The sequence below is a fragment of the Rhea pennata genome, chromosome 1 (genome assembly GCF_028389875.1).
Source record: "Rhea pennata isolate bPtePen1 chromosome 1, bPtePen1.pri, whole genome shotgun sequence".
NCBI classification, from domain to species: Eukaryota; Metazoa; Chordata; class Aves; order Rheiformes; family Rheidae; genus Rhea; species Rhea pennata.
In genome coordinates, this window is record NC_084663.1 from 74869540 (window position 1) to 74894117 (window position 24578).

A 24578-nucleotide genomic window follows, 5' to 3' on the forward strand; every position below is an offset into this window, starting at 1 on the left:
ACAATGTTTTATTGTACACGATATATAGCTGTATTAATTATTTTATTAGACATCCATAACATTGCCAGTATGATGCAATGCAGCTACCACAAAGTATGTTCTGGTTTTAGGGAAGAAACAAGACCATCTGCAATGGAAATACTTCGTTCTAAAGAAAAAGCAACAACCAAGGCTCCGTCTGGACAAGTTCTGCCCTACTTGGCACACAGTATAGCTGCAAGGCTCCCCTCTGCACGCAATGGTACAGGGATCAGAGAAACTTATGAGTTTCTAGGAGCCTGCCCTACTCTCTACAGAATACAAAACAAAACATGAGCCTTCTCCCACTATACTTCCCACACAGAGAACACAGACACAGGACACTTGAGGACAAAAATAAAATAAAATTTACCTTTACCTTGTTTTTAGCTTTATTTGATATTTTAACTGCAGGTCATCTGATACATTATTCTTTATCCATAACTATCCATAACTATCTATCCTTCTCAAGCCATTTTCTAGAGTGCACTATGCAAAGACAATGCCTGACTTGTTACGTTACCTGAACAGCATAGCCATTTATCAATCCAGTGAGATTTTATGCCCAGAATATTGAGGCTTTGTGCTAGATATATTTTATCTCTCTGATTGGATTCTTAAAAAAAGCTGAGGGCAATGCTCCCAAGCCCAATAAGGGGTCAAATGGCTTGCAGCAAAGGCCCGATGCTGATTCAGAAGCTGAGTTGAATTCTTTCGCAACATTTGTTTTCCAAGGCTGCTGAGTATATTATGCTATAGTAAGATTAAGTAAATGTCAGGTTGCCTAGAGCTCTTGCATAGGTATCTTTTCTATTATTACTTAAATTTAAAATAAAAAATTTACATTTACTGTACCTTTAGCTGAAGTACCAAGTCCATGCAGTATTTGCCAAGAGGGTTTATGTCATTCAGGATGAGTGCAATTATAATATCAATCCCATTAGACTCATGAGTGGCTATGCAGGTCTACAAAATAAGATAAAAGATGGGGGTCAGGAGAAGGAGAGGGAAAGAGTGAGAAAGCAACAGAGACAGAGAATTGTTGGCAAATTTTCAAGACAAGGCTCTGATCTTGAATAATCCTGTGATAGCATCAAACCTCCCAGCCAAAGCACAGCAGCCCGAAAATATGCCACAGGAGTATGAGTCTGTACCATACCAGGGTGAGTCCTATGTAGCACAGAGCTAACCTCAACACTGCTAATAGTGAAGTACATAACTAGAGAAAATGCAGTGCAAGCTAAAATATCCTCGCCATGAACCATGTAGGATTTGGCACCAAGTGCTACAAGTGAGAGAGAGCAGTACATAAGGGCACTGCCAGATCCAGGGACCGAAAAGGTCACTTTCAGCAACTTCTCTAATCCCCTGAGCTCCATTCTGCAGTCAGTATAGCTGGACCTAGGTTTTCCACTTACACAGATACAAAAGGACACATCTGAATGTAGGCACTACCAAATTTGCACGCTTAAATTCTTAATTTACACTCAGCAATCAGTATTAATATGGCTACATTATAACACGACTTGTCTGTATATTACAGTTTTCTACATGCATTTATGTACACACAGACTTCTCTGGATATAGAATTCAAACCAGTCAGTATTACCAACAGTACTTCCCAAACGCTTTTACAATTGGAGCTCTAGATCTTCTAAATCGTAAAAAAAAAAAAAAAAAAAAAAAAAAGTCAGGTAAATAAACCTATGGTAATTTTTTCTAGTCAGTTTATAAGACAATATATATCTTATATATTATCTTATATATCTTTCTAGATAGAGAAAAGGGAAAAAATATGAGAATGACAGCATGCAGGATTTTTCTCCAAAATACACCAAATGAGCAAGACTCCAATCCTTAGTGACTTCCCATCAGATCTAAGTAATTAAATCTAAGTAATCACTTCCTTCCATTTCCACTGTTCTTCTGTAAAGTTAGAGAACATGTTATCTTGCAAATATGGGGGCGGGGGGGAGTTTCCATCTCTACCCTGTAACTATCTTTTTTTTAAAAAAAACAAATGATTTTCTCCATTGATTAGTGGACTGAGTATGACTATTGAAGATTTAGTCTACTAAAAAAGTTTTGTTTGTTTGCTTTTGAAGTATTTTAATAAGATGGTTAATTAACAGCAATGGCAACAGAAGCACTTTGCACTTCATTTGTGGATCTTAATGAAGTAACTTTTATACTTCTTGTATTTCTTCATGTATTTCTAGTATTAAGAATAGACCGTATCCTTGCAATTTTGCCCACTACAACTTTCCCAATGCTATCCATAGCGAACATTCTGAACTTTCTTCCATTGTGACACCTTTACTACAGTTCTCTTCAAATCAAGTATAGTACTAGTTTCTTTATCCTTCCATACTGCTCAAAAGCCACAATTATATGCTTTTAAAAGCCTGCACCAAGCAAGGCACAGAAACATATATCTCATTAGAAGCATGATCTGTAGTCTCATTCATTCCATTACTGATATCATAATTAACGACCCTGACAGGTAGTACACTAGGATAGCTAGTTATATTTTGTGGCATTTAAATGAATTAAAGAAAGTACATGTTAGTGACTTGTATAAAGAACATCAAAGGCAAAAGGCATGAAAAAGCAGAGAGTAAGATTGTGTTTGCAATGTACTTCCATAATTGTGACTGGAAATCTAGAGTGTCACAAACTAAGGCCTAAACCATGACCCACTGAATTCAGTCACAAAACTCTCTCCAAAAGGACCAGAAAGCCTCCCCTTAAGCTGACATGTACTATAGAAAGACTGAAGTTTGAGTTTTGACTTAAAAGGATTTCTCAGGCCTTATGAAGACTCAAAATGTGCTGAGTTTAGTCACAGTAACTACAAAAGAGTTTATGTTATTAAGAACATGAAAGGGTTTATGGTGTCCACACATATACCAAAAGCTCAGGGAGATTCTTCTGGATTCAGAAGTTATTTTAGCCCTACCTGATTTTCATGGCATGGACCTTGGCAATATTCAGTCAAGCTTTCCAGAGTCTGATTCACAAGAGCCACGTTCCTCTCATTGATGTAAAGTCCCAATAACCCCAGTCCACCTGTTGTACTTCCACAGATACAGTCCAAAAATTGAAGAGTCTCACAAACAAGGTTGTAATTTGTTTTGTTGTTCTGATGTCTTAAAAAATTCTGGTGGATAGGGAAAAGGAATGCAAAGAAAACGTGAGTTGAAGTCAAACGCATAGTCTTTTTCTAGAATATATTAATGCACAATTTACAACCACGTGATCATTTAGGTAGTGAAGCATATTACACGGTATAAAATATATGCCAGTGCAGCAGTTGAGAACTACTATCTGATTTAATCAGTACAGAGAGGAGAGCTTACATATGTGAACTTTGCAAACATTTGCACTGGCCTCAGATACCCTCTGTATGTGCCCCCATCCATCTTTTGGTACCGACCCTTCTCTTGGAAGTTACTTTCCTCTCAGCTGAGCAGGTATGATGGCACATTATGACTAGTCCTTTGCTGTGGCCGTATCTTAGCTCAAATCACTCCCCACACTGGTTTAAGGGAGACTGCTAGACACTGCGCTGATGCACATCTGCAGAAAATTAATTTTGGAAAGAACGCTACATGAGCAGTAATTTTTACTGGAGGAACTGATAGTAGAGACATGTAGCATCTTAAAGCCTTCAGTCATAATACCTGGGGAAAAGACTGGTACTGTAACTTCGTCCAGAAACTTTCTGTGGTCTTCAAGGCTGTGGTAAGTGATCCACTATTTGTGGGCAGAAATCGTACTAACAATAATATTTAGAAACTTCTCAATTCTCTGTGGCTGTGCTGCAGTTTCTAGGCAGTTCTGAGGACATAAATATGAGCTCAAACCGAGCATTAAAATGGTCCTGGAAAAGGCTATTTTATCCTTTGGACCAAAAGAAGAATGATATTTTAGGCACCCCAAATTCTGTAATGGGAACCAGACACAGGCATGGTTTTCTTCTCTCATGAAGTTCAGGCAATATGGAGTTCATACAATACTCCTGTGGCAAAATATTTTGAGCTTAGCTGAGTAACACTCTACCTGCAGCTCTCGGTTGTGGTTTTCACATAGCAACTGGAGAAATCTTAATATTGGCTGCATGATTGCAATAGCAGGGCTCATTATCGCTTCTTCTGTGGACTTCTCTTCTGCATTTGCAGCATCTGTTCCTGAGCCTATAAGATCTATTTCTGGGTCCATTTCTCTCCTGTACACAGAGTAAGCCTTGGAAGTTGCAGAAGATGCTTCCGTTAACTGTCCTTTCATACCTTCTTTCAGATGGAGTGTTGAATCCTTTACTGAAAATAAAAATAATTTTCCTTCATTTTTCAAAATGTTTCTCCTTGGTTGATTAAACAAAAAGAAAACAGTAATAATGAATGAAACTTTTCCTTTTGTGGTGCCTAACTTTTTGAAGACCTCTGGGCGACTTACAAAGAATATCAAGGCAACATTCTTGCAAGGATAGCATGTTCTGAAGAAACCACAAACCAGACTGAAGCAGAACATTAAAACAAAAAGCCCTACTATTTCTCCTCCATATACAATAAATGATGAGAACAATGGAAGGACCACAGGGTGGGAAATCGGGAATTCTTGCTCTTGTGAAACAGCCCCATTAGCAGCAGCCTTTACTTCTGCTTCTCTAAAAATATGGGGCTGTATCTTCTACTGGTGTAAACTGGTACAGCTTTATTGACTTCATCAAAGCTAATCTGATGTAAACACCTTAAGATATGGCCTATAATTTAGAGAAGAACAGGCAAGTGATGCAAATTAGACATGATTAACAATAAAACTTATTGATCAATCCTGCATATTATCAGTGGTGCCATACATTCAGTTTGTCTACAATGCGCTTCCACTTCTCTCTTTTAAAGGGGTGCCTCCTTACCTCTCTTTTTGGGAACAGATACAGTTAGGTCACTATCATCATCCTTCTTTTTGGTCCCCAAATCAATAGTGTTAACTGTCACCGTTGATCGTATCTCCTGCTGAGCAGCTTTCATGTGGTCATACAGGACTTTAAAGAATTTTTCTGACTTTTTTTGTTCCTTCAATTGCTGGTAAGTTGAATACTGCAAGAAAAGATACTCCTTAGATATCTGTGTTCTAAGGAAGAAGAAATACAGAAATACACTGTTTCTGTGAAACAAGTAATTACTTCGTTCACACAAAGCAAATGGTGGCCACTGCCTGATCAGCTCTTTCACAAAGTGATATACAGGTAACAAAGACTGATAATAATATTTTAAAATGTGGAGAAAATGACAAAAATCAGTGGTTTTTTTAGCAGCACTATTTGCAGTCTTTATGATATCACAATATTATGCTTTGAAGTTAAATTATTTTGTGACACTATCCATTTATCAAGGTATTCTAAAATGACAATATTCCATCTATAAAAAATTGTGAAAAAGTTGTGAAAACAAGAGAAGCAAAAGTTTTAATATATATATGTAATACTATAGATTATAATGCATTCTTTGCACTTTACAAATACATACACAAAATGTGTATCCTTGGTGATTTAGTATTAGTGGCAACCAGGTTGAGTACCGTTTTCTTCAGTTTGCAAACTCTGTCTTTCAAGTAAAGGCTTTTTAAAGCCCCCAACAATTAATTTTAGAAAGCTGCAACAAAATCTCACTTCTTCATCATTTTCTTGCTCAAATGTTACTTCTCAAACATATAGTAAATTTAAATTTGACACATTCTAAGGGTGACAGATTGTATTATCTCTTTTACAGAATAAAGGATGGGATTCCTCTCACTTAACTTTTATAGTTCTGAAATGAGGTATAAGTAAGTTGGTTATCTAGGCTCCCTTCAGAGGCAATGATGAGATATGGAGACCTGCAGGGAGTGATTTATTCTCTCTCTCCTCTCTTACGATATCTCTGCTGACCATAAAGTAAGAATAAACAACCACCTTATTTGGCTAAAGGAAGGTAAGAGGAATATCATTCATAAAAACTAGAACCCGCAGTTTGAAACAGTTATACCATTCCGTAACTACAGAATGGGCTATCTGTCTTCTCAAACAGGCAGTTTTTCTCTCTTTGGAGATTTTAATCAATCTCCCTAAACTTCTTCCATAAAATAACTTAATTCTTCTGCCATTATATACTTAAGAACACTGCAGCTTTTAAATTTACAAAAAGAAACATGAAATAACTGGAGATAATATCAGGATGGCAAAGAATACTGTACTGCAAAGAAAGGGACAGTTGGAAAGTGCTTTCTTTTATTGAAGAATCAACTGTATGATATACTGCCTGATAATAAGGCCTGTTTACATTTGTATTATAGTGATACACTGTCTGATGAAAGTTTTCACAGAACTCACTGTAAAGAAGTTGTTTCCATTCGTCTCCAGACTACATGCATTTGAAAAGCAATATGTGAATAAGCAAGTAAGTACCTGTGTTTGTGCATTTCCACCTTCAAGCAATGCAATACCAAGCAAAATGCCTTCTGAGAAGATTCTGTCATTTTTGGTGTTTACTATAACATCTATGACTAGTTCTGATGCCCCTTCTTTATCCAAAAGGCACTGAATATCAAACATGGATACCCCAGACTTATCTGAGTCTTGTCCCGAAAATCCACCTGCAAATTAGACAAATATATACCATTCATGTTTGTTTTATAAAGGAAATAAATGTATATAAAAATGTAGACATTAATAATCTGTCTTATGCACACAGATGCTACATAATGAATTTAATCTTGACATTTTGAGGAAAAATTCTCCTTGATACAAACAAGATCTTTGCATGAAACTGCAACGCTGGGTTCTGACAATAAGAAATAAAGCAAAAACACAAACCAAACTGTACTATTGTCATATCTGGACAATAATAAATATTTAAATTACAGTGGCTTGCCCACAGAATGGCTTTGTAAATCCACTGTTGCATATGCTGAAATCTGATACCGCTTTCAAAGAAACTGGATACATTTGTCTTTTATCTTTATACTTTGTAGAAATAGATTGAAAAGATCCGGTTATAGATTTGACTTTCTGACCAAATGCTTTTGCCAGTACAATTCCCAGTCTATTAACATCAAGATGATGTTAAGAATAGAGAGTTGAGTTAGTCTAAATTAATGAAGGTGTGATTTTAAAAGAATTTGTAAAATTGTAGTAAATTATCAATTGGTCATATTTTATTATTCCAGATTACGATCTTTCCTCCTACAATTGCTTTTAAATTACTTCGTGAAGTATGGTATTGCTTTAATCAAAGCAGAACTGTCAAAATGTTTCAGATTTTGTGCATAAGGAAGCCAAATACATAAATACTTTATATAAAGATAAGCAAGAAATATTAAATTTTTACTTTTCTGTTTGCTTAGGAGCAGAAGTTGATGTACAGGATATTCAGACTGTAAATATTTCCAAAGTGTCAACACTGAAACAAGAGGAACAGTTGCACAACATTTGGAAATGCTTACAAATTTGGGTTTGCCTTCAATATATGCTGAAAATGGCAAGCTATATTGTGACTTGGCTATATACCCAGGTTTTTTTACATCATTCCTTACTACACACATTATTTTGTGGTTTTCAGAGATGTCTCTACAATAACTTCCCATGGCTTCTATAATGCAATCATAGAAAAATTTTGGTTATAAGGAACCTCCAGAGATCATCTAGTCAAATCTCCCACTCACAGTGGATCTAACTTCAAAGCTAGCTAGAGTAGGTTGCTCAGTCTTGCCTAGTAAAATTTTGAGCAACTCCAAGAATGGACATTCTACAGCCTGTCTGGGAAATCTGTTTCAGTGTTTTGCCACTCTCTTTGCAAAAGGTTTTCCTTGTGTCTTCTTTTTTACATTTATCAATAATGGAACTGGAATCTCAAAAAGCTGGCTTCCAGAAACAGCAACACCTTTCTTCAGAAGTTCTATGCTTTGCTGAATTTCCAGAGGTGGATTTACTGGCAAATTAAAATTGTGTTACCAGTTTCAACTGAACCAAATCAATTATCTGGTAGGTTCCAGGGGGAGGTCTCTGCTTTGGTGCTGCCACATGTACAACAGCCATTTAAGACAGGTGCATGCAATTTTAAAAAAGGAAAAGTCTGATACTACTTCTCTTCTACCAACTTACAAAACTTTCTTGATTCATTCACCAACTAAATCCCTTGGGCATCCCTTCCAATTTGCCTATTAGAAAAAAAAAAGTGATGCTAATTTTGTTTTTCTTAAATGATCTTTGTCTATTTACCTCCCACTTGTGCAGTTTTGCTGTAGCTACCAGACAGCGGCCCATTCATACCACTTCCATAGTCTCCTTTAAAATAGCGATACAGGAGTATTTTCCTTAAAGTGTTGCCCTTTAAGAGAAAGATAAAAATAATAGAAGAAATTACAGTAGTGGACAATTTCCTTCTTTTTAAAAGCAAACTATTTAATATAGATACACAATTTATTATCTTTTTCTGTTATAATTAGTAAGTATAGAAATAGTAAAGCTGTCCAGAAAACAAACATCTAATAGTCTTATCTAACAAATCTCATGTGAAGAATTCTAAAATATTGTTCTATAAACTTACTTTGAAGTTTAAAATAAACTTTTTGATTATAAATCAAATACTTCTACTACAATAATTTTTATTGGCAATCCGTAAGGTGCATATTTTGCAGAAAGTTCCACAGAGAACAAACTCTCGCAGTCTCTGTGCCTGTGCCCTATCCACCCATGGTGGTACTTTCTTCCTATCTCCCATGGCTGAGAAGTATCACTCCTTGTGCTCTGATCTCATATAATCTATCTCATATAATCTGATCATCTGAAAGAAGCCACATCACATGGAACATTAAAATAGAGATATGACACTTGGTAGAACAGCTTAAAAAGCATTCTGCTTCTCCTTGCTCCTCTACTTCCAAAACCACAACCAATCAAAACTGCTTGCAGCTCTCTGAAGATCTTCCCTTTCATTCAGCATATTTTCTGCAACACAATACACACTGAATTAAGAGTGGGGTGTACCAGTTACTTGGCATTTTTATCTTGTCTTCAGTCTCCTGGAAATACTTGCAGTCAACCCTCAGCTTTACAGAGGCACTAGGTGACATAGCAATTGTAGGTGTAATTGTAATATAAGATTTTATAAAGAAGAAAATAAGGCAAGCTCTCTGATGATTACCATTGAAACAGAAAATTTGATCATTTCAACAGGAAATAAAATGAAATTTCTTCTTCCTTACTTTTACTTACTTACTGGTTTTAATGAAAACTAATTCTTAAAAACACATGCACCACAAGCATTCTCAGTTAACAGCATACCCGTGCCTGCACATTAGTGAAGTAGTCAACTTTACAATAGATAGATCCCTGTAAGCACCATAGTCACTAGAGGGGAAGCAATTCCCAGAAATACCTCAAGAACTATTCACATTCAAAATTCTCTGTTATCTTAGCAATATTTCCTAGAGTAACCACAGGTTGCAGTGGGACTTCACTGCTTCACACACCTCAAGAACAACAGGCTTGTCAGCCTCAAACAAGCACCAGAATGCAATATTCTGTATAGTCAGTCAACAAAAAATGGTCATCCCTTCCTAGTTCTTGTGTTTGAATGTTTTCATTCAGTAACAGTCTATACAGAGTTCCCTCAATCAGCCAAGAACACTGTAAGAGCTATAGTAAAATATCAAAAGCCATAAATGTAATGGCTGCAAAGGAAATAAAAAACATTACTGCTGTCCTACTTATCTGTAGGGCTAGGGAATTTATTAGATGAAATTCCCAGGTAAGCTTAAGAAGCCAACTGTGCTCTACACTACAGAGGAAGACAAAAGAAACCCAAAAGTCCCTGAGAATATCAGATGGAGAAAGACTCCTTTTCAACACTAGTTTGATGGTGGGGTTGGCTCTCCAAGCATGGACAAGACAAACCAGCCAAGCTCACAAGAGATTTCAAGATCACGAAGAGTGCCAACTTCCCTTGCTCAAGATCCTATCTGTAGTTCTGACCTTAGAGGAAAGTAAACTTCATTTTCCTCATCTCCTAAAGAAATCAAAGGTATTTCAAACTCCCTCGGGCATATAAATAAACTCGATATTCAACGTTTTATATCACAGAATCGCATCACACACGCAGTGTCACAGGGCAGAAACCCTTTGTAGCACCAGACTGGGAGCTGGTCCAAAATGGGCATTGCACTGAGACACTTCTAATAAAAATGGTGGGCATTTGCCATACCACTTGATTAACCAGCCAGCTTGACGCAACATCCTAGATCAGTAGCCTATGCAGTCTGTTGATGACTAACAGAACACTGTGGAAAATTATATAAAAAGTCACAGCGCAGTCATGGGAAGAAACACTAAAAGCCATTTATATGTAGTTAAAAATAATATCCATGGCCTTAAGTTTTATTGTTCAATCCAAATGGCCTTTATTTTATCATGAAGAACATTTAAGCCCAAGAAACAGCATTTGTCTAATACCATGAATGACTTAGCAGCACTTTGGCCCCGTTGTGTGGAAGGGACCTCCTTAGACTATTTTTCCTGCCTCATCACTCTCCGAGACATGAGAAAAGGCAGTGATGAGGATACTTCTCAGGTCAGCTAAGTAAGGAGGAGTCTTGCTCAACCCATACTAGAGCTAAGTCCCAGACTTTGCTTCTTGCCCCAGCCAGCAAGCTGTAATTATTAGGATTCCTGCTCTGTCTCCCTCCCTCTCTCTCTCAACCTTGCACAAATTCAGACAGCACTTACAGTCCTCAGAAGCCAGAGTGTCAAAAGTCAAGGACATCATGTTTAAAAAGTGGGAATGCCGAGGACTTTCTGGTTTTCCTGAGAGCTGTGTCAAAAATGTAGCCTCAGACTCAGCCCGTATGTTTGCAGGCTTGGTATCTTAAGCCCCTTCATGATGACCTTGGGCAGCCATACGATTTCCCTAGGTCACTTAGCTTCCTGTGAAATTAGCCGCCACTACAGAGACTGGAAACTGCTCCTCTGCAGCCCGGCAGTATTAACTAGATGGAGGAATGCAGAGATGCTTGCACAAGGCTTCAGGAATGCTTCAACCCCCAGAGCACAACTGTGTGAGGCACCATGTTAGAAAATACTGGGATGCTCCCAGAAAGCATCCAGCTGATCCTGCTGGCAGAGGTCACTGCAATATGCTTTTATGGGCATGCCAAAAAACATTGCTCAAGAACAGCCCCATCATGTGGATGTAGCAAACTGCTGTCAGGGCAAGTGAGACAGTCATGCCATTGATGTTCTTGTAAGCAGTTTCCTTACTTAGTACAGCCACAAAATTAATACTGCCTGAAAGCAAATAATCACAGCAGTAGTCAGAATAAGCAGTTTGCAACAACTATTACTGACACGCTTAACACTGGAGCAGAGGCCAAAAATAAAAGCACACTAGGCAGTACGGTGATATCTTCCCTTGACTATTTCTTCTCGCGGCAGAAACCTTCCATGCAGAATCTCTCCCCTGCTGGCTACAATGAACTTTCTTTTATAGCTCTTATTAGGGTATGGAAGCAGTATGTAAACACCACTCAGCTGACTGCAATCCTTCCAAAATGGCTAGAACAGAGTATAGCTTTGAAAAAACACAATGAAACATAGCAGTCTTATTGTAATCCATGAATACCACTGTCTTGTCTCTAACAAAAGCAATGATAAAGGCTGAGAACACAAGAAAGCAACAACAGGTTATTGTTGCTGCAGTTTCAAACAGCCAGGGATTGATAGACAATAGTTTCCAATAGGGAAAAATTATTTCAATACAAACATGCAGACACAATAAATTATGTTTTTCTCAGTCCACATTTCATTACACTAATTGGTCTTTTTACTTGATTTAAATGCCTTAATATAATGGTTAATTCACTTTCAATCTTTGAGACTGCAAAACGCTGGCTCCATATAAGGTTGGGGTATTCAATACTGGGAAGCAATGGCTCAGGGCACGTAACATTTATCATGGACACCTGCCTCAGCACAAGCTCACTGTATAACAGTGCCAAATGCATCTGTCCTGTCTTATGTAACTTTGTGCGCATTAGAAGGAGATTGCATGGTAATCAATAGTCTATGATGTTCAGAAGATCTGGTAATCTCTTCTGGTTTTCAATTACATTAAAACTTTTAAATAGAAATGTTCAAATTTTCAGTGATAACTTATAAAAGGCCACCGCATCCCATAAATATTTCTGTCATACAGCATTCAACTGTACAATGTATTCAACTTGTACAATGAAATACTTTATATTCCAAAGTAATCCAGGAAGATGCATGCAAGCTAGGCATTTAAAATCTTCAGATTTGTATACCTTGCAGCCAAGCATATAGAGAGGAGCTAGCTGGGATCTCAGGGCTGCTAAAGTAGATTTTCAGTAGGTTTGGAATAGAAACAAAATCCAAGAGAACTGGAAGAAATCTAACGTGCAACACCATCTTTAAAAAAGTACATGGGATGACCTAGGTAAGTATAAGCTGTGAGCTCGGTATCAATTCCGGGCAAAATAAAGGAATGTCTGGTTTTGAGCTCCATTCAAATACAATTAAAGGAAGATAAAATAAGCAATGACAGCTATATTATTGGCATCATACAGTCATAATGGCCTCAGTATGAGCTTAAGAAGACTAGACCATGTCATACTTCAGATGCTATCTTCTCTGTTTTTGTTGCTGATGAAAATATCATTCCGACTGGTAAAGTCTGATAAAATGATGGTGTGATATATTCCTAGAAGGCAAAACTTTTGATAAAGAAAATACAGTGTTATAATCCAACAGTGATGATTACTAAATAGATTAAAAGCTAAGTAATTGAAAGTATTCAATGTGCAACTTCAAGTAAGAATCATAAATGAGTGCGTGTGTTTCTAATGGACAACCACAGGGAATATTTCTTGCTTTTTTTCAAAGACATGCCAGAACACAGGAAATAACAGTATTTACAAAGGACACAAAAAGAATATAAATGAGGTCAAGTCAATGATATATGATTCAGGCATCATTTATTAAACTGACTAGAAGCAAATGATACGAGTTCAGTCCTCTGTATGTCTAGTTATCCAAGTAATAACAATACAGTGCAAAACACCACAAAATGGAAGATCTTTGTTTTAGGAAACAGTGACTCTGTGGAGGAACTAAAGGTCTTGGAGACTTATCAGTAGAACAAGAGCACCGAAAGTGACAGTGAGCCTCGAAAGCGTAACAAGGGACTATCGAGTTGGGTTTGTGAGACCATCTTACCTCTCTGTGTGCAGGGGTATGTTACTATAGAAAAACTGCATCAGAAGTTGGTGCCCACAATTCAAGAAGAATGCAGACAAACTGAATTAGGTTTGGAGATGCTCCACAAGAATCATTAGTGGATAAAACATGCCTTCTCACCAGAAATTCAATGCTTTCCATCTGCTGAGCTTATCAGTCTAAACTGCTACACGCACTCTGTGTCTGACTATCTATGTGAGAAATCTGATAATGGTTGACTTCGATCTAGAAGATAAAAGAGTAAGACACAATGGTGAGAAGCTGAAGACAAAGAAATTCAGCCAGAAAGGAGATAGAGGGGGCTGTGGTTTTTATTTTCTGGGTTATGATTTTTCTTTCTCCTCTTTTTTTGAGTAACAGCAACTAGCTATTGGAACAGCTTAAGAAGAGGTGTGGTGGAGTCCCTATTGCTGGCAGTGATTAAATCACAACAGGGTGAGTGCTCAGACAGAAACTATTTGAAGGAGATCTTGTGGGCTACATTAGGAGAACAAGCCAGATGACAGAAATATGTTGTTTCATACAATCTATGAAGATATCATTCCACCTCTTCCTATAGTAAATACAGATGAGATCAGAAGTGTGCTATTCTATGAAAGCTGTCTAAAACCACCCACTTCTACAAGTCTCTTTTAATTATTTATAAACATTTCTGTTGTGTTTGGTCTGAGTGTTTACTTCAGGATGATTTTTTTGTTATCGTTCACCCATTTTCAGACTATTTTATTCACTTACTTCCTTTGGAAATGAAACACAGTATGAGAAAAATAGATTTTGTGCAAGTGACTTCCGTGCAGATACAAGGCATGGAAGTTTTACATCCCTTCATGAAATTACGATTCAGCCTGCTTTTGAAGTGTCATATGGCACAGGCATCTTCTCATCTCAAAAACGGATGAACTGAGGCACACGAGCACCCAATACATGGTGTTCAGTCACCCAGCTGGGAGCATAAGCCCACAGTCTTGGCTTCCACTATCTCAATAAAGCACAAAAATTTGAACCTCTCAATTCCAGCAACCTATGGAGGGTTTTTTGTTTGTTTTGTTTTGCTTTCACAGACAGAGCACTTTTCCCATTTTGATCTTTTCAGAGCAAGATGTTTTCACAACCAAATGATAGTGTAATCCGATACATTTTCACCAATAAGGCATAGCACCTAACAGCAGAGTTATTTACTCGGGGAGCATTTATTCCCTCTTGGAAAAAAGCACTTTAAAAACCAAACTGTGTCCAGCTGTTGTCCAGCTCTGCTTCCACTAAAATCAATGGGAGTTTTGCCAGTAACTTCAGCAGAAGAAGCAGACACGATCTTTGCCTGGCAAAAGTTTTTACACAACTCTAAAAAGAAAAAACACAACACGTACCAGACTTCATGACACAGTTCTCCTAGGAGAGCAGAACTGGCCACCCACACCTCTCAGCTGTCTCTCATTAGGCTGAGATGCCCCACATTTGAAATGTACCATTGTTCAGTCCTACATAGATCTGGTGTTAATCCCGCTTGTCTTAACACAAATTGCCTACATCACAAACGCTAACTGATAAACCTGAGGTTACAAGTAGTGCAGAGATGCATTAACAGGTTCAGATAAAATAAAGAACCACAAGCATTTTCCTCTGCAATTCCAGGTTCCATAGAAAGCTGGAAGCCTAAGTGCCAAAATATTGCAAAACAAATATTATTGCCAATCTACTTCCAATAAGGATAGTGAAGAGAATACTGAACACACTGCAAGAAAACTAGATTTTGCTGAGTATCTGTCCAATTTTGAACCGTGAATAAGTTCAAGAAAGCGTCACATGGGAAAAAAAATATTCCGGGCAATATATCTAAAAAGTGTCTCCACTATGAATACAGTAGTAGACAAAAAGTGTTTTGGATTACTGAGAACCTCAACACCGGAGCATTCAGATTTAGACCGAGAAAAAAAGAACACTTTAAAATAACAGTTTGATTTTGTATATTATAATATTTTATTATTAGTCCTAAAATATTATTAATATTGCCTATCACATGTCCATCTGTTTGCCCAAATACAGGAGCTCTATGTATTGTCGTAACAACTGTATATACAGAACAAGACTTGTTCCTAACCCCCAGTTCAGAAAATATTGTTAGTATCTGTCGCTTGTCCTGTTGCTCATTTGGTTACACGGTTTCCAACTGTAATCATAACACTTGCACTTACAAAAAAGATCTTGTTTGCCCCTATGTCATTTTTCCCTTGCAACTTTTCGCCATAGAAGATAAAGCACTGAGATGCACAGTAACAGCCACATATTTTGAAATTCTCTCAAGTTTTTAACTGCTGAAAGAAGATAATGCAAGATTTGATCACAATTATTCATAAGCATTTATGACTGCAGCATCAATAACATACTGTAGAAAAAGATCAGATCTGAAAAGCATAATTCTCAAAGACTAAAATCATCTAACTCTTGTGCTGCAGGGGGTAAACTTTCAAAGTGATGCATAGGGAGTTATGCACACAAATCCTATTATTTGTTAACAGGATTTTTGTGTGGAACTCCCCATGCTCTGCAAGGAAAATTTACCCGTAAGTGTCCTAAAGTGAATGTTTACCAAAACAGACACTTAATTTCCAGAGGCATACTTATGAGCCTTACTGTGCTTTGACATTTTAAAAGTAATTTGAAACAGGTAGCTAGGGAGAAATTAAAGAAGTAGCCAAGGAGTATTTTTATTACCTTACTCTGTTTCGCTGTGTTGCTGTTAGGTTGAACTCCAAAGCCAAAGTATTACAGATACCTGACCTACTAGATAAGGGATGCACTGTGGACTAGCTGCCTACCCTATTCTAAATCAGATATGCAGGATTTTCCAAATGACACAAATGACTGTGTGTCACTTTTTATCTGCTCCTTTTTTACCCACCACCAGCTCCCTCGAGTTCCCATCTCAACCGTTTCCACTTGTGGAGACTGATGAAGACACTTCATAATTTCAGAATTTGCTCCATGGGACTCTAGATACTCCTGCAACCAATTACATTTGAAGGAACCTTCACATTTCTGTAAACCAGGTTTCAGGATTATTTGTAATTTAGGTTACAAGACCTCTGGATATCTTTCAGTGGACTTGCCAAGAGTTCTGAGTTATATAATAGTTTAATATCAAATAAGTACTTTCTGGTTTGGGGTTTTACTGTGGAAAAACCATACAATTCTGACTTGTACTACTTTCTTTAAAATATGTAAGTCCCCAGTTAATATTAGTTCTTTCAGCTAGAGCAAATCTGTACCTCTGCATCTTTAAAAATAAGAGACCGATGGTAAAAAATAATAATCATCAGCATTTTACTACCGTGCAAAAAGAATGGGATATGTGCTTTGTCTCAAAACAGTTCCTAAGATCTTGTCAAAAACAACCATTTTTCCTCTAATGCCACTCATTCCTGCCCAAATGTCATAGCATTCAGTACACATAATTGCCAGATTCTGCCCTCGTACAATTTATTTACAGCAGTGCTTTTGGTAATGGATTAGCAATCCTAATCATAGCTCCCCAGAAGAGCCTAACAACTATCTTTATAAAATAACGAACATACCTGACGTTTTAGAGAAATGCTCCTTGCATTCTCAGATGAAAGGAGATGCCAAATTATTGCTGATTTCTTGGACTTTAGGCACTAAAGAAAAATCCAAGCATGTGTATGCACTTGTGTGTCTTTGACTACTTCCATGTATATCTATAATTTTAGGTACCTAAATACGGTGGGAAATCAGGCCTTAAACAGCCTAAAAGGAAAGGACTTAATTTATTTCAAGTTCTTGAAAGGCCAACATACAAGGCGGGGTCAAGTAAAGTTGCAGTCCTACAGCCTGGCACAGACTAAGGCTACTGCACAGGAAGACAGCTGGCCAAAACATATTTGGGACCTTCTATCCATGTAGAGAAGCGAAAGGAAGCCAAGCTTGAGGCAGCTCAGGGCGGCAGTAGTATTTAAGCTGTCACTGTTATCAGTGAAATATGGAAATACCGACTTAGCATCCACTTCGCTAGAAAATGAACACATACTTCAGCTCAGAAGAGTAGCCTGGATGGGGTCAAGACACAGCATGAACTGCCCTACGTGCTATTTGCAGGGATAGGCAGATTCTTCCTTTACTCTGTACTATTCAGCATGGCAAAGAAAACAAAAACACATTTCCATGTCTAAGCAGAGGGGGCAACTCCCACTTGGAGCAAAGCCACCTATTGTACTGATTTGACTTACCTCTGAAAAGAGGAGGTATTCCAGACTAACGGAAGGGCATAGCAAAGCTAGACAAGAATTTAAATCTAACATTTGGTCTTCATTAGCTATTCTATTTGACAAAGATGACTTGAAAATATTTATAATTCATGTTCCCCGTTAAAAACAAAATAGTAGTTTGAACAATCTTCCAGGAAAGTTAATTAGGAATTGTGCAGAATTGCCAACTCTCTGTTGTACTATCCTCTTCATGATGTCTAGTACTAAGTCCGGCACCTAGAGTTACGTGTTTGTACGGAAACTCCAGCTAGCAGTACAAAAAGACACAGTACAAAATTTCTAATGCTCCTGCTCCCAGGAAAAGTAGGATGACTTTAGGAAGCTGATTCATGACTTGGATTGTCAGAGGTAGTAGATATCAAGTATGAACTGAACAACCTTCTTCAGCAGATGCGTTGATTATGCACGCTAAGAAGAGCTTAGATCCTTGCTAATGACTCTCAGCAAGGTAGCTCTTACAAATATCACAGAACATGGATTGACACTTGCCTATAATTGCAAAGCACCACATCTCTTCTTCCTCCAATAGTACTAGGTAAATCAGCACAGCCAGCGCTAGCAATAGGGCCCAAGTAACTAAGAATTAATCATGATCCGGGATTATGAGGTACAGCCAAGCTAGAAGGAAGGACTTCTTAGAAAACATCAGGAACAGAAATCTTACAACAAAATCTTCTTTTTTTCTTTTCAATGATCTGAGCTCTGTTTTTGTTGTGGCAAAGTCTGCACTGCCACACAGAAGATTTAGGCCGAGATAAACTGAACACTGCATTCCTCAGGAAGCAGGAAAAACAAATGTGCAGTTTTAGTCTCCAGGAATGCATCAGTTGCCCTTCTTGGTTCAGATTCTGTGGCAAGCCAAGCTACCTCAGCTCCCATTAATGTCAATAGTGACTGAACATGCCAAGCACCTATCCAGGAGCAATTAGTATGTATTGGCTTTTATCTATCGATTTATAAAACTGAAGTGACTTGATGTTTGGTCTAGTCCTTCTTGGCATATCTAAAGCATTTATAACGAAACTTCTCTTCCAAATGACAAATAGACATTCTGATTTTTAAAGGTATCTTTTCAAGTAAAAAATTCTCTTCTTTAAAGCAGTTCTCAATCTTTCCTTCTAAATTAGAGGCTAATATTAGCTTCATACTCTTGGAGTCTAAGATTTCATCCATGCAAACAAATAAATCTAAAAATGTCTTTTTTAGAGTGCCCTGGAAATAATTCTGACTTTGTGTAACACTGCAGCAGAAGTTTCATAAACCACTTCTATTATCCAAACCTGCAGAATGAAACTGAGACATTTAACAGAGTAACATTTTGTTGTTAATAACTTTCAGAGGTGTATTAGCTGTTGTGCCAAAACTCAATAGCTACTTAGCTGTCTTGGTATTTTAAGAGCAATAGCAATTTGCTACCTCACAGTACCAGGAAAAAGTTTTCTTCTAGTCTGAACAGAAAAAAGAAAATTGAGTAATTCTAGAAACAGTTGAAAAAATAACCAAAGTCTGCTTCAAATTAAATCAGCTATTCAAAGTCAGAGATAAGGTGGAGAGATGAAGACACAATTCCATCAGGCTGTCTCAGTTTTTTGCCTTCCCACTACTAGAAGACAGATTCATGTTTATATAAAATTTAATATGCGAGGTGTTAGCCCGTAATATTAAATTCCTCCTTTATATTTAATATTTGTTAAAACTACTGAGTTATTTACAATAGAGATAAGATTGCTGCACATATACAGTAGCTGTTTTATCATAACATATTTTAGTATAAAGAAGCTGTTACCATGATAATGCCTAAACTTCTATTGCTTCCAAGGAGAAGTATACTTATCACTGAAATGTTCCTGCATGCATAGCATGTAGCTATGGAAGTGCAATGTCATATGCTGCTTTGGAGTTGCTATGTACAGCATACAAGGATGGTGAGCCTGGAGAAAACTTGGTCTGGAGGTCCTGTAACAGCATGCTTTTCTCTCCTGTGTTTCAAGAGTACTAACATCCCCATTTACATCATCTCCCTGATAAAAGCCATATAACATCCCAACATTAGGGCTCAATGGCACTACAACAACCAAGGTGACCTTTACAGTTCAAATAACTGGAAGTTAGGCCACACATTCACTGTCAGCAAGTCAGTGCTTTGAATCAATACCAAAGAAAACCTACCCAGTGTCTTAAAAGTCTCCGTAATACACAGCTGAAGTCTATTCTGTTATTAATAAAATTCTCTATTCTGAATGCAGCATTGCTGCTGCAATGATTTAGCACATCTCTGTGAAAACCCTGTTGGAACTTAAATGAGGTGTGAAACAGTACAGACCAAGTTAGTGCCCTCAGTTAGATCAATGGCATAGTTTCATCTGAAGTTCTGTGTCTACAACAGATCATTGTCTTCCAGGAGGCTCAGAGAGGTGCTAGAAACAGGCAGAGGTGTTGAAAAAATCTCATATGAAAGATAAATACTGATCACCTTGGAAAAGAGATGAAAAGGTGTGACAGTAGTACACAGAAGTATGAATGGTAAGGAGATAGGATGTCAGGAATTCTGTTTTCTCGCTCTTGCACAGGAAGTGAAATTTAATGGAATCTAAAGATGCCAATGAAAAGTGATAAATAAATACTCTTTTACCCATACATAACTAAATGGCAGAACTCGTTACCACAGGAAGTCATCAAGGCCAAGAATTCAGCAAGACTCAAAGAGGACTTGGGCATTTCTATAGACAACAAGCAAAACCAGTTACAATAGCAAATGTTAAAAAAACAGCCATGGGAAAGACGACAAAATCTCACGCTTCAGGGGCCACAGATTTATGATCTTACAGTTAAGGATTATCCAAAGACTTTAGGAAGAATACAAAAACTTCAATTCTGCCTGCAGTGGGGATTCTCAGACCTTCTGAAGCATCTGGTGATGGCCACACAGAGAGACAGCACTCTGATCCTCTGGTCTTGATCCTCTTTGGCAATCCTCAAGAATTTAAAAGAGAACATGAACAAGACTATTTGTACTGGGTCCAAAAACCAGTGTAGTCCAATGTAGACTCAAGAGAAGATTTTTTTTATTAAATCTCTTACGAGAAAACAACCAGAGCAGAGCATTATAGTGACCAAAAATATCTGTTGGAACCCTAGATTCTGCAGGAAAAAAAAAAAAAAAAAAAAAAAAAAGGCAGAACTGCCACACAATATACACAGAGTACACTATCAAAGTCCTCATATGTACAAAGTCTGCATTTCATCTGCCTTCACCCCTGCTTAGAAAGACACTACTGCTGTACACAAAAAAAGATGGCAGGTAGCAACACTTCTGCATTTGAACAAAAGACAGCTCCTTAGAGAGAAGCTCAAGGCTCCCTTCTTGAATGAGACAACAATTAATGTTCATCTTGGTACCCACACATGCTCAGCCAGGAAATTCTCCAAACCTGTCTTTCCACCTACCACAGCTGATTTGTCTGTTTTTGTACAAAAAGTGCAAAATACCTAGTCCTCTCAGACACTGAAAAAATGCCTCTGCATGGCAGAGACAGCCACAGCATCAGACTTCTCAGTTCTGATGACAGTCTATGAACACCAGATCCCTCATTCAGCCCTAAACAACACTGCCCAGAATGCCACCATTATTTAGTTCCTTTGATTAATTACAACTTTGCAATGACTTTGTTACATAAATTGCTTTCTTATACATATTAAATGCCTTTCTGTCTCTGTGTGAGTCTGCTTGGTGATGAAATGGCTCCTAAGGATTGAGCTGTCACTTACGCAGATGCCTCCACCTACATAGTTAATGTCCTTTTCTGGCCTAAAATTCCCGGTACATAGAAACAAGTATTAGTATTCTAACTGTTGCATCCAGGGCAGCCAAGATTCAGACAAAAGCCTGACAGATTTATAAGGTGCAGTAGGGATGAGGTACAAGACTGGGAGAGGATCTGGATTTTATCTCCTACTGTGCTGTCTTCCATCTTTTTTTTTTTCTCCCTCTTTTTCATCCTCTCTGAACTTGCCTTCTTCCTCCCTGCTCCCCAGTTGCACCAATAACATGTTATAATATCACACACACAAAACACTTGATGTGCAGCTTCTCTCCCTCAGTAATTCTGGAAATCATGCCTCCTTGTTTTGTCTTACAGCTCTGGAAGGGATTGAAGAAATGTGAGCATTTGCAAACAAGCATCTGGTTATTCTGTTGGACTTGTTCCTGCTCCACACTCTAATCACTAACCTGAAAACTAAGTATAACAAAAGCATCAGGACTGGCCTAACAGACCAAGATGAAGCAAAATGATGTCAGAAAGGGACAGGACAGGCTAAAGATGAAAGTAAGTTGGCATGTGAGAAAAAAGTTCCAAGCATGGCATTCAATTTTATGCAGGATTTTTATAAGGCCTTGGTTTGCATAGGTGAGTACTTCTTACAACACCAAAAATTCATTATAGATTAGAACAGAAACAAAAATCCAATGAACACGTGTCTTACAAAGATTCTTCAATGAGCATGCATTTTAAAAATGAACAAGAGATGGGGAAGGAAGGAGGATAATCTTTGCTATCTTATCCTGGAGCACCTTCAACCACAAATGAAGTCAAAGAAAACTTATTCAAAAAAACATATTCAGTCTCTGACAGAGGCTCTAGATGAAATCGTATTATTTTACACTTTGTATCAGGATGTTTCTTCAGTGGTGAAGCAGAAACTAATTTGCAATTTCCTTGCTGCAAAGCGTTAATCACATTTTCAGTACAAGGTTGGGTTTAATTTGAATAGGTCTGGGCTGGAGTTGTATTCACAGTGGCAAAGGCTTTGTATGTTGCATTCCCCAGCAAAATGCAGAGGCTCAGATGGCTAATTAAAGATGAAATTTTACACAACAAGTCAGAGCCAGCGTCTTTTTAAAAACACTTGATGTTTAAGGCACACTAAATTGAGTCAGTATCAGGGAATGTGCGTGCTCTGACCTATGTGAAAAGGCAGACCGGGGTACTGTGGATAGGCGAGACGGTTACCATGGATACCTCACTGGTTTAGGTGTAGAAGCTAAACATTACAAACAACTTTGCAGCATTGGACTACTGGCCTTATAAAAACATTCCAAAATCACAATGGATTTTGAGAGAACCCTTATGATCTGTTTCTTGACACATGCATTCAAATTTTATATCAAAATTCAAAAGACAAAAGGGAGATTCAGAGGGAACTGCCAGATCTTGCAGGCCTTATTTCAAGGTCCACTCCTGAAACATGTTATGACCCTGAGCTCGCGCTGACAATAAAGGTACTTGCAGGTAGGCAGCTGGTCTCTGTTTGCCGTCCTCCTGTCTTGGTTTAAAAGTTTTGCCTAAATTAGGACTACAAGTTTGAACCTACAAAATGTAGAAGGAGAGAGCTGCAGCCTGGTTTAAAATATTTCAGTTTTTGATTAGGAAAAGCTTTTCTTGGGAGCAAGTTACTCTGTAAATTCTTCTGTAGGGTTTAGAATACCACTTACACTGATACAGTGACTATATTAAAGAATAGCTACTTCACATAAAATGTTATACCTTGCCCCCACATCCTTAAAGATCTCTGGGATATTGCATATGTGGGGAGATGGTAAAAGTACCTGTTGGGCACTTTGCTAGTTGAGGGTGGCCATCCATCGATTTGCTAGCTGGACAAGCACGGCTTCATCATGCAAGACTATCTCTTAGCCCATATATCACTCAAACTGGCAGGTAATCACTCCCAACAGAAAAATAAAATATGTGTATTACCTCAGTGTCTACCATAAACAAAGGATATTCACCCTGCACACTCAACTATTTTATCTATAGATCAGTCAATCATTTTTCAAACAGCAAATGGATCTGTTTCTGCCTTCACCTGGAGCAAAGATTCACCGGAAGTCACTGGAGAAGCTTACTTAGTATTAAGTAACACACAAAAGAGATTGAGGTGAAGGAAGTTAATGTAATGTTTCAGGGGATGAAAATGCCATCTCAAGGAGATTTATGATGATATAAACTATTTTGCAACCAGGAACTCACATGGATTGAATGTGGTTCTCATAGTTTGCACTTACACCACTGATAAATGTAGTTCCTCAGCAAGATCCCAAATCTACTTATTGTAAAACTGTAATGGCCAAACACTTTCATAAGGCACAGCTGCTAAACAACAAAACAACAACCTGCTGGAGGAGTTGCCAGTTGTAAGCTAAGAAGTAAATACAGAAGTCTGATCTGATCACATTCTCAGACAAGTGCACCTATCAGTTCAGCTCAGAAGATTCAATTAAATACAGATGTGCATAGCTAGAATTATTCATCATCAGATGACACGCATTCTCCCAGCTTTCTGCAGACCTATCTAACAGAAGAAAATGGACTCCTTCCATACCTTGGCCAGTATTTTTAACAGTAGGTGATCTTCTGAGAAGTAGTAACAAAATTGGTACTGAAGGCACTCTAGGGTTGTGTGAGCACAGAATGATCTTTTAGCCTTAGTTGTGTGTACTGTACAAATGCAAAGGATCGTGAGCAAAGCTAAAGTCTCTTCATCCAAATCATGATAACCTAGATCTACACAATAGATCACTTCTTTTTCAGTATCAGCCTCCGTTTGTGCCCATAATTATGTCAAGGCATAACGTAGATCACTTAAATGCCGAAGTAAATTATTCTATCTGCAAACTAAGAACATAACACAGCACCAAAAGGCCCATTTAGCCTATACGGAGAGTAGTGTGGGTCCCCACATACTCAAAGTTACCAGTAAAAATAAGTCTTACTTTTGACCTGAGCTCTACATATCAACATCTGTACCACAACCACTTTTGTGTTCTATCAGTGTATGAGGAGCAGATGTAACGACCAAAAACCTCTGTATCAGTCCAGACAATCAGTTTCTTCAGAGGGGCTGAATGGAAAACTTACTAGGTGGTTGTGACTGATAGTTTTTACACAGCTCTGTAACAGAAAGGAGGGGAAGGCCACCCACCAGCCCTT

General features: G+C 37.9%; 1 protein-coding gene across 2 annotated transcripts in view; it reads right to left on the reverse strand.

Annotated features, from left to right (window-relative positions):
• The window catches only part of ITPR2 (inositol 1,4,5-trisphosphate receptor type 2), a 283042-nt gene that overhangs the window by 77248 nt on the left and 181216 nt on the right, over nucleotides 1–24578 (reverse strand). For both annotated transcript variants that reach the window (XM_062591989.1, XM_062591981.1), the window contains exons 38-43: nucleotides 8276–8384; nucleotides 6464–6651; nucleotides 4934–5117; nucleotides 4081–4337; nucleotides 2978–3178; nucleotides 874–984 (exon numbers count right to left, since the gene is read on the reverse strand). In XM_062591989.1, coding sequence (XP_062447973.1) covers nucleotides 874–984; nucleotides 2978–3178; nucleotides 4081–4337; nucleotides 4934–5117; nucleotides 6464–6651; nucleotides 8276–8384 — 1050 coding nt within the window. The remainder of the gene's footprint in view (nucleotides 1–873; nucleotides 985–2977; nucleotides 3179–4080; nucleotides 4338–4933; nucleotides 5118–6463; nucleotides 6652–8275; nucleotides 8385–24578) is intronic.